This window comes from Triturus cristatus, chromosome 11, assembly GCF_964204655.1.
Source record: "Triturus cristatus chromosome 11, aTriCri1.1, whole genome shotgun sequence".
Classification (NCBI taxonomy): Eukaryota; Metazoa; Chordata; class Amphibia; order Caudata; family Salamandridae; genus Triturus; species Triturus cristatus.
Genome location: NC_140594.1, coordinates 1,123,961,315 through 1,123,975,666, shown reverse-complemented (window position 1 = coordinate 1,123,975,666; position 14,352 = coordinate 1,123,961,315). Strand labels below are relative to the sequence as shown.

At 46.1% G+C, this 14,352-nt stretch overlaps 1 protein-coding gene across 2 annotated transcripts in view; it reads right to left on the bottom strand.

Moving 5' to 3' along the window:
• Nucleotides 1-339: 339 nt before the first annotated feature.
• Nucleotides 340-14,352, bottom strand: part of ECEL1 (endothelin converting enzyme like 1) — a 565,411-nt gene continuing 551,398 nt past the window's right edge. For both annotated transcript variants that reach the window (XM_085635691.1, XM_085635690.1), the window contains exons 18-19: nt 8,501-8,577; nt 340-5,130 (exon numbers count right to left, since the gene is read on the bottom strand). In XM_085635691.1, coding sequence (XP_085491817.1) covers nt 5,031-5,130; nt 8,501-8,577 — 177 coding nt within the window. In that variant the 3' untranslated portion in view covers nt 340-5,030. The remainder of the gene's footprint in view (nt 5,131-8,500; nt 8,578-14,352) is intronic.

Here is a 14,352-nt window from a genome sequence, read left to right as displayed (position 1 = left end):
TAATGTCCCTGTAAACTTTGTTTTTTTCAGTGAATATATATCTATATAATATAAAATTTAGTGCAATGGTTCCAAGACATCTCAAGGCACATTAATACGTTAGTGACACACGTCACATATGTTACACAGATACCAGACCCTTAGTTTGTGTTGTCTAGAATTAAATTGGACTCTATCCCTTTGCCTCGCACAATGTTACTCTGTGAACGGTTAGCAATCACGGCTAAATAAGAAATGGAACGATCAACATGAACCATTTAATAAAAATGAAGATTTATTTTCCCATATATTTTTGGCTAAAGACTATTTTTCACATTATTTTTCTTTATTTGCCAAGACCTTTAGAAATTTGTCTGGGTAAACTTGAGATATGTGCTAGAAGGGAGGAAGCATTTTAATCTTTAAAAAAAATACAATTTTCTATAACACTTTTATCATTATTAACGCGGACTACTTTTTAGAACAATACAAAGGAACGAACACGCCTGTGTGTCATCCACTTTAAACAAGCTGACAGCCAGATCCCACTACACGGATTGGTCAAGAACAGCTGGGCAATATTTTCTGAATGTAGACATGCAAGCCCGCATCACGAATATTCACAATTTTTTCACCACAAGAAATAAAACCCACCTCACTCGGTGTCCTAGGGAACACAAAAAACCTTTGTTTCTTCCCGGTCCGAGGGGCTCACACATGCCAACATTTGGGAACATATAAGAGGGAGATCTGGATATAGAAAATGGCGGGGGGGGGGTTAATTTTCCCATTAACTTGCATTTCAAGTGGAGGATGTTTTAAGCAAAAGTAAGCTAAAATTACATCATTTTCAGCTTAAAAGTCTTGAAAGTCTAAATCAGGAGTCTTGGATTGTTTAAGAGCTAGTTAGAATAACCTGGTCAATTTCTGAAAATATTGTTGACCATTTTTGACTTGTCTGCAACTCTTAAGTGACTCAGCCGCGAGTCCTGAAAGGTTGGTGACGGACTCCCTAAAAAGGGAAGACCACCTTAATGTCACCACTCTGTTTCCTGCAGGGTTGTTTCAAGAACTATTGCAAACAATCACTTTAGTGAAACTGACCATTTTGTTTCAATACAAATTTAAAGCAACAGTACTTAATCAACAAGTTGTTTATTATATTCACCTATTAGCAGAAATATTGGGATGCTCATTTTTTCCAAGAATTCTACTGCATTCCAGCGTATACATGAGAATCAACATTTTTCAGAAATATGCTTTGGATCCCCAGTGCTTAATTTGTGACGTAATAAGTCCCAGGGCCATGGCCAGGATGCCACTGCAGCTTGCACCACCCATTGCCCCGTCATTGCTGCCATGGACGGTACCAAAACAACTCTTTTGCCTGTAAGTGCAACAGTTCAGATTTTTCCGGGTCCCCAAAACTAAAGGAATGGCTGGGGAGGCAGTTTTAGTAATTTTTAATGCATATTGTATTCATAAACAACTGTTGTTTTGCTCATCTCTAAATTAGGTGAACAGCACCACCATGTGGCAGACCAAGTGCTGGTGCCGAGCACCGGAAACCACCGACTCAAATTAAGCACTGGTGATCGCGGTGCTGTGGCTTAGTTATTTTTTATGACTTACTTCACAGAAGCAAGAATGTCTGACGTGCACAGGACTCATGGTCAAGCCTTGCATGGCAAAGTAGGAATTCTCAAACAAGCAACCTCAACATCCGTGATATTGTTTGTTGTATCTTTACTCAAGGTGTTTGTACTAAGCCTGGGCAAAGCACTATGCTACGCTCGCGTAGTTTGCGCTACTTCGCACTACGCGAATTGCACGTAGCACAGTGCAAACACGCGTAGCGTTGCGTAGCGTTGCGTAGCGTTGCGTAGTGCAGCGGTCATTTTTTGCTTGCTCGCGGTCCTCAACGTCAAGTTGGCGACCGCGAGCAAGCAAAATGACATCCCGGCGAGACTTTTTCCTCGTTCACGATCAGCAACATCAAGTTGGTGATCGCGAGCGTGGAAAATAAACCTCCCGGCGAGATTCTCAACGCGGGGAGGTCAGGTTACTCATTGCGAGTGGTCACGTATGCTCGCGACGAGAAACTACCTGTCCACGTTGAGAAAGCTGCTGCTCGAGCAAAAATCTTCTCGAGCAGCAGAAAACTACAGCTCGCACTGTGCAAGATGCCGTTTTTAATGATTGCACAGTGCCGGATGCTTGTCCGCACTGTGCAACCTCCGAATGCCCTTGCTCCGTCGGTCTGTTTTAGGGGTGTAACAGTGGCAGAGACAGAGTAGCCTACGCCCTGCTTACACCAATAGTCCCCCTGTCTTTAAATCAGGTGGGCAAACCTTTATCTTGTGAAAAGGATACTTAGTCGCTGTTGCAGCGAGTGCCCTTACCGACAAGATATAAGTCAGGCCCACGATCTTTATATGTCTACATAGATGTATGCACACATACATACTTTCAAAGCCAAATTTTAAGCAAACAACACTGCTTCACAGTGAAAGGTAATTCAATAAATTAATGTGTGCAGAAAACTGTTTCTACTTCTTTTAATGGCACATCCAACAGCTGTTGTAGGGGGGGGGGGGAGCAGGACAAATAGAACAGGAACACAAGCCCTATTTGGTTCCCGTCTGGAGACGTAAGTGCTGTTCCCCCACCTGCCCCCGGAAGTGGCTACTCTCACAGCACAGAGTAAATTTGCTGAAAAATCCACTGTACCCAGGTGGAGAATAGAAAATGTGATCAATTTTCCTCTGTCGTCTTCTGAAGCTTAACAGATTGGTTTGACTCTCCACACTTTGGGGTACACACCGTGCACTATGGCCTGTAGTTTGTATAGCACTTAAGTTGGAATTCTGGAGAATTTAAGTTCTCCATTAGGAATCATCAGTAGGAAATCTCCCATTTGCTATTCTGTTTATTTCACTTTTGTTTCTACTCATGAAATGGCCCTCAAGAGGTGGGATCAACTCAAACATGCAGTGTGGTGAAAGTGCAAACTCAGGGGCAGATTTACAAGCCCCTTGCGCCTCCTTGCGCCACCATTGCATCACTTTCTCTGACGCAACGGTGGCTTAAACAATGCGATCTACTTACAACGTGACGCATCTAGGGAGATGCGTCCTGTTGTAAAGCCATGCTTCACATTATACCTGCGTCAGGTATAATGTATGCAAGGTGGGCGTTCCTATGCAGGAAGGCCTTGTAAAAGTGATGCAGTGAAATCTTCACTTTTAGGACGCCACTGCGTTCAAACCTTACACCTGCTTGAAGCAGGCGTAAGGAGTGACGCAGTACAGTAAGTATAGGCCTCAAAATACATTGCTGGAGTTGCGTCTTGCTTGCTACACGACTCCAGCAATGCATGCCTTTTGGGCCAACAGTTGATTCAGAATTTCTGACACATCTGTTAATCCTTGCGTCATGGAGCACTGTATTGTAAATACAGTGCATCCATGGTGGCGCAAGGATATTTGACGCTGGCGCAAGGAAACTCACTCATCTTTGCAGTTGCGTCAGTTCCTTGTAAATCTGCCCCTAGGCTCTTACATCACTAGCAGGAGTTTCTCTAAAAGTCCTTATCTGACATGGCCCTTTTTGGGAGCCTGTCTATGGTAGTGTGTGTTCCTACATGGCAGAGGACCCTGCTATTGCCGTGAAAACTTGCATAACTTTGTTTCCTAATTATTCATTTTGAAAGTAGAAATCCATGATCCTATATTTTTGTTTAGACCCTTCCATGAACATCTTTCGCAGCAGGAATGCAGTAGGATTCTGGGTATTGCGCTCTACGCCAATATTTTGCTTTGGCCCCACGAAGTCCAGTATACAGGACGTGGCCTGCTAGGGCCCTCCAGCAGGAAAGCACCAGTCTCCCCTTGATGACCAGTGTGAGGGTGCCATATATTACATGCCACGTCAGCTTGAGTATGCGTTACAGCAGACCCCTATAGTACAATGAAGCAACTTCAACTGGTTTCCCCTTAAGGCAATCAAGTTCCTGTTTACAGGGTTTGGCCGCTCTTGACTCTCAGCCACAGGCTGCCCCACAAAAGGCAGATAGATCCCTCTGAAATGGCCTATTGCATCTTTTTCTAGTCTTCCATAGATCCCAGACAAACTCTTGGGTTCTCTTAGACGCTGAGATCCTTGGACCATGCCCTGCCTCAATAAAGGAATTGTGTGCCGGATGTCCACCTTGCACGTTCTCCAAGTTATTGCTCAAGATGGTGTGCCTGGCACTGAGCTTGAGAAGTCAGGGAGATCATGACACTTTCTCTTACTCTGGAAAATGGATCTTTCTTCAGAAGAGGATTGGTAGAATGTCTTTCAGTCCTCCGAGGTTTCAGGCTGAAGGCCACCTAGTCCCACTTTTCACAAGACCATGCGCTCAAAAATGCGGCTTGAGCAGCATTTCCAGAGTCGCATAGACCTCTGCCTTCACTCGCCAAGGACAGCAAATGCTCCAGGGTGTGTCTAGTAAGCACTTAGTAAATAAACATTCAGATCTCAGAAGGCAGCTATTCCCATCTTCAGTGCTATGTACACGTTCCAACCAGGTTCTGACATTCTTTTGGTCGGCTTCAGGGCATGTTTTTGCTAAGCTGGGGCCAGCGGTATGCCATGTCATGTCCTTTCATAGCATTTTATGCAAACTGAATATAAAAAGGACATAATGTCCTCTGATACTTGGGCAGTGGTGGGATAACTCTCGGCTCTTTGATGTCATTAATAAAGATACCATCTCAAGTCCCAACTTCGGCTACTGCCTTCTACGAGTCTCATGATGGACACCTCTCTTCGGCAGGTGTTGGTCTCCACTCAGTGTACACATGAAAGTTCATTAACTGCCCCATCTGTCCAAGACCACAGGACAGGATACAGCAAGGCTAGTGGTGGCCTGCGGTCCTTTCACTTCCCAGTGCTGGAGGAGTCACGCTGGAATGCTGCTATGTCCAGGGGCAGGTCCACACAATGAAGGCCAAAGACACGCAAGTGAAGACCTCATTGCTCGCATGAGGCTTCTGGGAGGCACGCGGTCACCACACAGAACACTTGTGAACAGGGTTCATTGGGGACTGCTTCGGGCAATGAAAGACCCTTCCAAACTCTTCGAACTGTGAGACGCTGCCGATGACCCTGTGTGATGTAGAGAAGGAGAGGGTTATTGAGGGTCAATGTGTCCTTGATCAAGCAATCAAATGCAAATACACATTAGAAATGGCACCCGTAGCTATGAGACATCAGCCCAATGGGACCTTCCACCATAGATTTCAAGAGCAATCCCCTTTTCTCATGTTATTCTCCAGCAGCCAGTGCTTAATTTGTAAAATAATAAGTGCCAGGGCCCTGCCCAGGAGGCCGCTGCAGCTTGCTCCACCCATTGCCCCATCCTCGCTGCCAATGACTGTACCAAAACAACTACTACTCATCTCTCGCACCTGCAAGTGCAACAATTCAGATTATTCTGGGTCCCCAAAGCTAAAGGAATGTCTGGTGTGTAAGGTAATATTTATTTTCAAAGTATATTGTATTCATAAACAACCGTTGTGCTTCTCTAAATGCGATGAGCAGCGCCACCATGTGGCCGACTGTCATAAGTGAGGTGTTGACAATTAAGCACCGGTCCCGAGCATCGGAAATCCCCAGCTCAAATTAACCACTGCCACCAGCCATCAACTATTGCTAGGGGTGTGTGAAATTTGCATAATTTGCTTTTGCGTAATTACGCAAAAGTACAACTAAGTGAAATGCAAATCCATAATTTGGCTAATTTTTAACCCAAAATGTGCCCTTCCATATTTTTCTGGAACAAAGACGGATTTTGTGCAACAAAAAAAAATGCAGAAAACAAAAGCCACTCACATTCTGTTATTCCACAGCGTTCATGGTAAATTTTTACTGCAAGTGGCACATTCACTGTAACCCTTTTAGTGTGAATGGTGTACAATTATGCAAAGTGGCTCGATATCTGGAATTTCGCGTAACAAGTGTAAAGTGAAATTCCCCAAAATTAAGCTCATTTCGCTGGCGTGATTTAAATTTCAGCCTAGGCTAATTATCAATGAAACTTCCGCAGAGTCTGTGTGTCTATTAGAGAGACTGCAGGATCAAGAAGAAGGCTGTGTGCATTTGAAAGCAACTGTGTGTTCAGAAAAGAGGATATGCAAGTGTGAAACAAACTAGGCCTGTGCCCATGTGCTTGAAAAAAACACATTGTGTATGAGATAGATCATGTGAAAGGGGAATAAAACCATTGCATTTTTACATTGTTTTCTAGGGAGTAGTTACACACAGTCTTTGCCATTGAGTAACCTGACATACTTGTGATCTGCTCCAGAGGTTAATTTGTAAATACGTTTTGGGGCTCTCATCAGGAGGCAGCTTGCACCAGCTCATTTCTCCAGTTATCGCAGCTTAAAGCAGAACCCACTACTAACCATGAAAGTGGGGAGAGGATGTGGCGTAATGGCAAGATCATGCCAACTTTGAAGCTGGGGAACCATGTTCGAGTCTCGGCATTGGCTCAACATCCAGTGATTCTGGGTAAACCACGTAATCTACCCCTGCCTACCATAAATGAATGTGTCCTTAACTGGTGCTCATGAAAAGCTCCGGTTGATGACTAAATGCTGGTGCTGAACACCGGAAACCACCGGCTCAAATTAAGCACTGATCTGCTCTTATCCTGCAAAAGGTATGGCTTCGCAGGAATGTACTGAACTGAAATACAGCACCTTTAATAGCATGGGATTTTCCATGTGTGTTAAGATGGCATTATGTACCTTTCGACCTTCGGTATGGGGGAGGATGTGAAGGGCTATTTTGCTGTGAATATAGTGATGTTTTTGGAAATTCTCCAAGCAGTGCAATTCCGTATTTGTAGCACAGTACTGTATTTAAACATGCAGGTGAAGGACTGAACTATTGTATTTTAGATCTGGGTACAGACAGCTTTAGCAGTATGCCAGGGCTGGTGTTATTACTTTTCTAAAAGGTGGCTTCTCTCCCTGCTATTGGGTGTAACACTCGACCTGAAATGCTCCATTACAGTGCATGAGACATAGACGGGGCTATTATGGACCTAAAAACTACAATGAATCATCACACTTTTGTCAGATTACTTAATCAATACACTTGATATCCCACGAAAATCAAACCCATCATGGCATGTGAGCCTGGCATTGCATTAGTACTCAGTGCCACCACACTGTGACCCTGGACTACCAGGCTCCATGCCCAGGATCACTCTACTGTAGGGACGGAAAGTCCTCCGCATGCTAATGGACGTGCAGCCTGTCCAAACTATAATGATGTCTGGATCCGTAATGATGATTTGTTTGTTGTCATAGGCGAACAAGGATCAGGAGTGTGCGCCCCAACATAGGCTGCTCTTACGGAATGCGGTCTAGTTGGATGGGAGGGGTGCCCAAAGCGCTACCCTCATAGTGGTGAAAGGCTACTGCCTTTATCGGAAGTTAAGCTGCACAAGCGCGGTGGTGACAGCATACCGTGTGGAGAGATCCGTAGGGGTGAACAGGACCTTTTTACCTGTGTCACTGGAGTGAGGCCTACAGGCTCAGTCATTTAAAGTTCTGCTCCTGTGTGCTTAACTCGCCTCTGGCCTATATCGGTTTGGTGTAGCGCTGCATTGTGCAGCGTGCTGTACATGTGCTGGGTGTTTGGTACAATGCATGGCCGACTCTGGGTTCCATTTTGGGAGACCCAGGGATGAATGGAGAAACATGAGGAAGCAGAGGAATCCACCCAGACAGATTTGCGTATTGCTGCTTTCCTGTCAGTCATTGTAAGCCACTTAGACTATGGCAATGCTCTCATGGTAGCAGCAAATGAAGCTCTCCTGGCTAAACTACAGGTGGTGCAGAATGCTGCAGCTCGCCATGCAACCTTCCACCCCCGTCTGAGCCTACACTCAAATCTCCGCATTGTCTACCAATAAAACAGCGTGCCCCCTTCAAACTCCTCTGCCTAGTGCACAAGTTGCTATCTGGAAATGGCCCCCTTACCAACAAAACAAGATGCAGCCCTAGCTACCGGCTACCACAGCCTAAGGTCCACTGGGCAATCTCTGCTACGCCCTCTTCACATACATACGGCCAGATATGGGGAAATAATCTCATACCCAGCTCCCCACCACTGGAACAGACTACCTGTACTCATAGGGTCCTACCTTGATTTAACACTATTCAAAAAACTTTTAAAACCCTGGCTCTTCTGAGCCTTCCATATCCCTCCTTCCTGTTAATCTGCTATAGCGCTGAGAGACCCTCTTGGGGCTGATTCGTTTTGTGCTATATAAATTTAAATAAGATAACAGTATGGTGACAGGCATTCTGTAAGTGTTGCCTGGGGCCATTTGGAATGATGCATTTGACTACTGTTTTCTTAGAGACGCTCATGAAAATAGATGGATTTAGATAATGGACCCAGGAATGTATTCCCAAAGCACCCACTAAACGTTCTAAAAAGCTTTTTTTGTTTTTTCTACCTGTAGTGCTCGGGCGCGTGCTTGTCTGTCAGGACTTGCAGATAGATGGATTGAGACCTTCTCTTGATGCACCAGTTCTAGAGAGAAATGAAAAACAAATTTGTCAAAAGGATTCTTGAAACATAAGAGTTATTCAATATATTGATTAATCAAGAACTAAATGAGGCAATCTAAAAATATTCCAGGTGGGCAGCTATATAAATCTTAGATTAATGTAGTATATCACTCTAGATCGACACAGAGCACAACCACAGATTCAGCTTCATCCTAAGGATTTTTAGGGCACCAAGCAAGACAACTGTAGGGGCCCCTGTTCAGAACAGCATTGTATTTTATTACAAATTTTCTGAAAGTTTAAGCCACATGATGCCAACATTTTTTGAATAATACATTAAAGGCGGAGATGGAGAAATAGACAGATGTGAGATAGAAAGTTCACTTTCCCAGGAAGGCCCTTGGAATATGGCGGCCTTGGGAAATTACCCACTTTCCCCATGCCTTGAAACGTCTCAGCACAAACTTAATATTGGGGAGAGGATGTGGCCTAAGGGCTAGGGCAGTCGACCTTGAAGCTGGAGAACCAGGTTCGAGTCTCTTCAAGGGCGCTCAACATCCTGTGATTTTGGGCAAATTACTAAATCTCCCCGTCCGTAACAAAAAAAACAAAAAAAATGAGCAACTGGTGCTCATGTAAACAGCTCTGATACCTTTGGGTATAGTTTGCACTATAAAAAACTCCCCCCCCCAAAAAATATTTCAATCACTTTATCAAATGTAATTCCCAACCTCCACGCAATCTAAAAACCACCCACACATGAAATGTACTCCAGAGTGTCTGAATTCCAACCAGCATCCGTTCCCCACTGTCTCATTTTTTTTGTTTCAATATCTATATTGGTATTTTTCCTTTTTTGAATCGTGTAACAAATTAACATTTGCAAAAATAGCACATCTACACATACGAAATCATAGCATGAACAGTTATCTTGATAGCGTCGAGTTCCGGATAGTGAAAAGAACAATATGTAATAACTATTACGTTGTATATGCAGATGGCTCGTGATCATAAAATACTGCATGCTACTTCCCGCTACCATCCGGGGTCCTATGCGGTATCCGATTAACAGACAGTGGTGCCCTTTATATAATGAGTGCATCTTATTACCCCAGATGTCCACTATAGGTGTTTAGATTCAAACAGTCACTTGAAATACAGGGGCTCGTATTGCAACTAATCGGTTTCCGGGAGTATTTATAGATGAAGTAACAGGATGAACCAATAAGACATATACAATAATCAAGCCTTCAAATTAACAAACAATAAGAAAGAAGAAAAGAAAAAATTGCCATCACTTTACAACAGAAAGAATATACATAACATCACTAGATCCACACATGCTCATCTCGACCCGGATTCTGCAGCAGCTCACCAAAATGACATTTGAATTCAGAAAGAATTGAGAACCTCTAACATCAAAGCCTTGGTTATGTGTGCCGGGGGGTTAGGAGGGCGATTGGTAGTCCATTACGCAAAAACGTGGCAGTGTCCGTGAGTGCAGTGATGACTCCAAGTATGGGAGCATCTAAGATTAGGTGAGGTATTTGTGGGGAGGGGGGGTATTTGTGTTGTTTTCATCTGTCCCATTTTTAAAGGTGGTGAAGATGTTATCCCAACATTGTGCGATGGGGTATTTGCGAAGTCCCGCTGTTTCCTCTCTATGTAATGTGATGCTTTCTGCCTGCGCCCAGACCATGAGCGATCTCTCCCAGCTTATCGTTTCCGGCGGTGCACTGTGTTTCCATCTTTTCGTAATTAAGCGTTTCGCTACTATTAACCCTAGATCCCAGAACCGAGACGTGACTCTGTTCTTTTTGGATCTGGCATAGAGCCCTAATATATGGAATTCCCACGTGTGCGGCAGGGGGATTTCAGTGCAGCGCGCAAGTGTCGTGGCTACTGTCTGCCAATAGTTGTGTAAGGAGGCGCAAGACCACAACATATGGAGTAGGTCTGCATTTAGTTGCTGGTATCGAGGACATGCAGATATTGAATTAACAGGTGCGTGGGCGGCTCAGTCGTCATGTCTCCCCAAGAGGCTGACAGGGCTCTGATCAAGGAGGTATGCAATAGAAATTGTCCTGCTGGTAGCCCACTGTCCCCTGCCAGGGCAGCAAAAGTAAGGAGCGTGCCATCTGAATATAGGTCGCCCAGGGTATCCACTTCTGCTGCATGCCAATGACTAAGAGATTCCTCGGAAGTACCAGCCCTCCCCCTGGGCGTCCCCAGGAGTGGAAGTATTGGGGCGTACGGGAGTGTTGCCCGGGTGAGAAGTAGGCCTGGCCTGTAGCCAGCGCTAGGTGAAACTGAGATGGCCGCGAGGGCCTGCCGATGGGATGAAAGAGGTGGCAGATTTGTGATTGGGTCCAGGGCCGCTGTAAAGTCGCAGTGTCCTCCAATCCCCTGCCACCAAGCCATCTCATCACCCACTGTAACTGAGCCGCTATATAGTACAGCTCCAGATTAGGGACTGCCAGTCCTCCCTGACTGACTGGGGCATATAGTTTCCATAATGCTACACGGGGCCTGCCCTTGTTCCAGATTAAGTGTCGCATCATACATTCCAGTTCGCGGAATATTTTGGTTGGGACATATACTGGAAGATTTGAGAAATAATATAGAAGTTTTGGGAGGACAATCATCTTGATCAGGGAAATGCGGCTCATGACAGTTAGTGGAAGCGTCTTCCAGAAGTGCACCTGTGCCCTGACCGCTGATATCGCCCATGTTAAGTAGCCGCCTAATAAATCTTCGGGTGTTTTGTAAATGAAGATACCAAGGTAGCAAAACGTGGTAGAATACCACGGGAGACGAGTGCCACCAAAAAGAACTTCAGTCTCGATTGTGTCGATGCTGAAGGGATAAACCCCCGATTTAGCCCAATTGACCCGAAAACCTGACACTGCCTCAAAGGCTGCAAGTGCCTCAGCTATAGATGTCGGGATGTTATGAATATCTCGAACATACAAGAGTAGGTCATCAGCGTAAAGGGAAACAGCATGTTTCCCATCTCCTAAGTCAATGCCCCACGCCGCACTATCATTACGAAGTACCTCCGCTAGCGGTTCCATGGCTAAGGAGAAGAGCAGCGGGGACAGGGGACAGCCCTGGCACGTCCCCCGTCTGACCCGAATAGGCTCTGAGAGGAGTTTGCCGGTCCGGACCCTAACTATAGGCCGTTGGTATAGTAGCTGAACCATTCTCATGTAATGATCTCCAAGGTTATATTTGCGGAGAACCGCTGCCAGATAGGGCCACTCCAAAGAGTCAAAAGCTTTCTCCAGGTCCAGCACCAGACATCCGGATCCGGATGTGTTGCATAGTGTTGAAGTCTGAACAGTCTACGAATGTTGAGCGATGTACTCCTAGTGGGCACAAAGCCATTTTGGTCAGGATGCACTAAAGTTATTTACAATGGGTGAGAGACGTGTCGCAAGTATGGATGCAAATATCTTGTAGTCGGTGTTCAGGAGCGCTAAAGGGCGATAAGAGCCTAAGGACTCAGGATTCTTATCGGTTTTGAGTAGAGATACCAGTAAGGCATCATTTTGAGTGTCCGCAAGAGTGGATTAATCAATCGCTGTCTCAAACACTTTCAGCAATTGCGGTACGAGGATGTGTGCGTACACTTTATAGAATTTCGTCGGTAGTCCATCCGGACCCGGCGCCTTCCCGTTAGAGAGTGAGAATATGTTGTCTCGAACTTCCTCCGGGAGGAGGGGGTCATTTAGTTCCGCTTTCTGAGCACACGTTGGGTGCGGCAACGCTATCCCCTCCAGGTAAAGCTGCAGCTCCTCGGGTGTGGCCTGTGTGTGAGACTTATACAGGTCCCGATAGTGTGACACAAATGCATCGTGTAGGTCTCGTTGCATATATGCTATACCCCCCTGCGCTGTACGTACCGACGTTATCGGAGCTGACGACTCGTTCTGACGGACAAGCCATGTGAGTAGCTTCCCCGCCTTGTCCCCCATATGATGCGTCCGCGCCGAATGAGGCGGCATAGTTAAGGCATCGCAACCGCTCTAACAGTCGCACATGTTCCTCTCTGTGGCAATCAAGCCGTCGCGGGGATCCCCCAGCGGCTTCCTGCTCGCAGGATGCTAATTGTGACTCTAATTTGGTGAGGTCTTTTTCCAACTGTGCTCGGATACCCGCCTGTGCTCCCAAACAGTGTCCCCGTACAACCACTTTTAGAGCGTCCCACTTCCGTAGCGGCGTTGAGGCAGAGCCGGCATTTTCGTCAAAATACTGTGCTAAATTGGTGGCCAATGAGTCCCGGATGGGTGCATCCAGTAGTGCATCCGGCTGAAGCCGCCAAACTGGGATCGGTGGGATCCCTTCCTCCCATTCCAACTCCTGCGGATTGTGGTCTGAGTGCGTACGCTCCATGTAGTGTGACCCTATAACTCCGGGTAAGAGATCAGAGGTCACCATAAAGTGATCCAGCCGCACGTGAAGGCCATGTGCTCCCGAATAGTAGGTGTATACCCTGTCCAGCGGGTGACGATGGCGCCAGGCATCTGTCAAATGCAAGTGCGTTGCCCAGTTGTTCAGTGCTTTTATTGCCGTGTGTGTGGCTGTACCAGGCAAGGGAGGAAAAGAGCGGTCCAATGAGACATCTGATACACTATTGTAATCCCCGCCTAGTATCAAAGGAGTATCATGCCATCTGGCCAGTTTGTGAGAAACAAGTTCAAAATAAGCAGCTTGGTTAGTATTAGGAGCATATAGCGAGGCAATGATCACAGGTCTGCCATCTAGGGTACCTTTGACAATGACATATCTACCCTCCATGTCAATACATGGGTCTACTACTCGAAAAGGGGTCCCTGGTCTAACCCACACCAGTACCCCCCGTGCATACGCCGAGTATCCTGTAGCGTACAGTAGTCCCCTCCAGCGCCTATGTAACCGGGACACCTCAGGTTTATGTATGTGTATTTCCTGGAGTAAGGCTATGTGTATATGGTGGCGTTTCAGACCTGAATAAATGTGGTATCGTCGTGACGGGTCATGCAGACCCCGCACGTTCCATGTACCTATCCGTATCGGGGCCATGGAGACTGAGAAAGACAAACGCACCATGTCCCATCAGGCCAAGGGGTGAGGAGAGCCAATAGTGGAGTTGCGCAAATACGTGCAGAGTTGTCGCTGCTGTACGAACGGGACGAGTGGTCTGCATATCGCGTAATGTGATGGATGGCAAAGCAAACATTCAAACTATATATAATAAGAAACACCAGAAGGACGTGTGTGCAACAGGCAACCGCCCAAACAAAGAACAAAAGTAGCATACAGTCAACGTCTGGGGGGGGACCAATATGCACAGCAATATACTAAATAGAAATAGCGTGGGATACGTCTCCTCTGGCTACCTCAATTGCCCCGGCCTAACCCATATTGTCTGGGGTGCTACATCTATAACATAATTGATGTTTCCTTGGGAGCAGGTGCCACCCGACAACCCGCCTAGATGTCCCGAATCTAATCGAGAGATCAGTCGCCGGCAACCCAATAATAAGACCCCAGCATCTCAGATCAGGGAATACAATGCAGAAGACAAATATAGGAACCCCGATACTTGCGTGGCAGTAGATAACAGTCTTGTCCTGGGCTGCGAGAGCTACATATGAAAGGCAGAACATAGATGCGTCCAAGGCTCAAACTATCTCATTAGAAGTCTGCGGGGTGATCCGGGGCAGATCACCGGAGGCTTGGGAGGCAAAAGAACTGTCAGAGTTCATCGTCACTTGGTGGTTCTTGTCGATCGGAAGTTGAATTAGTCTCTTCA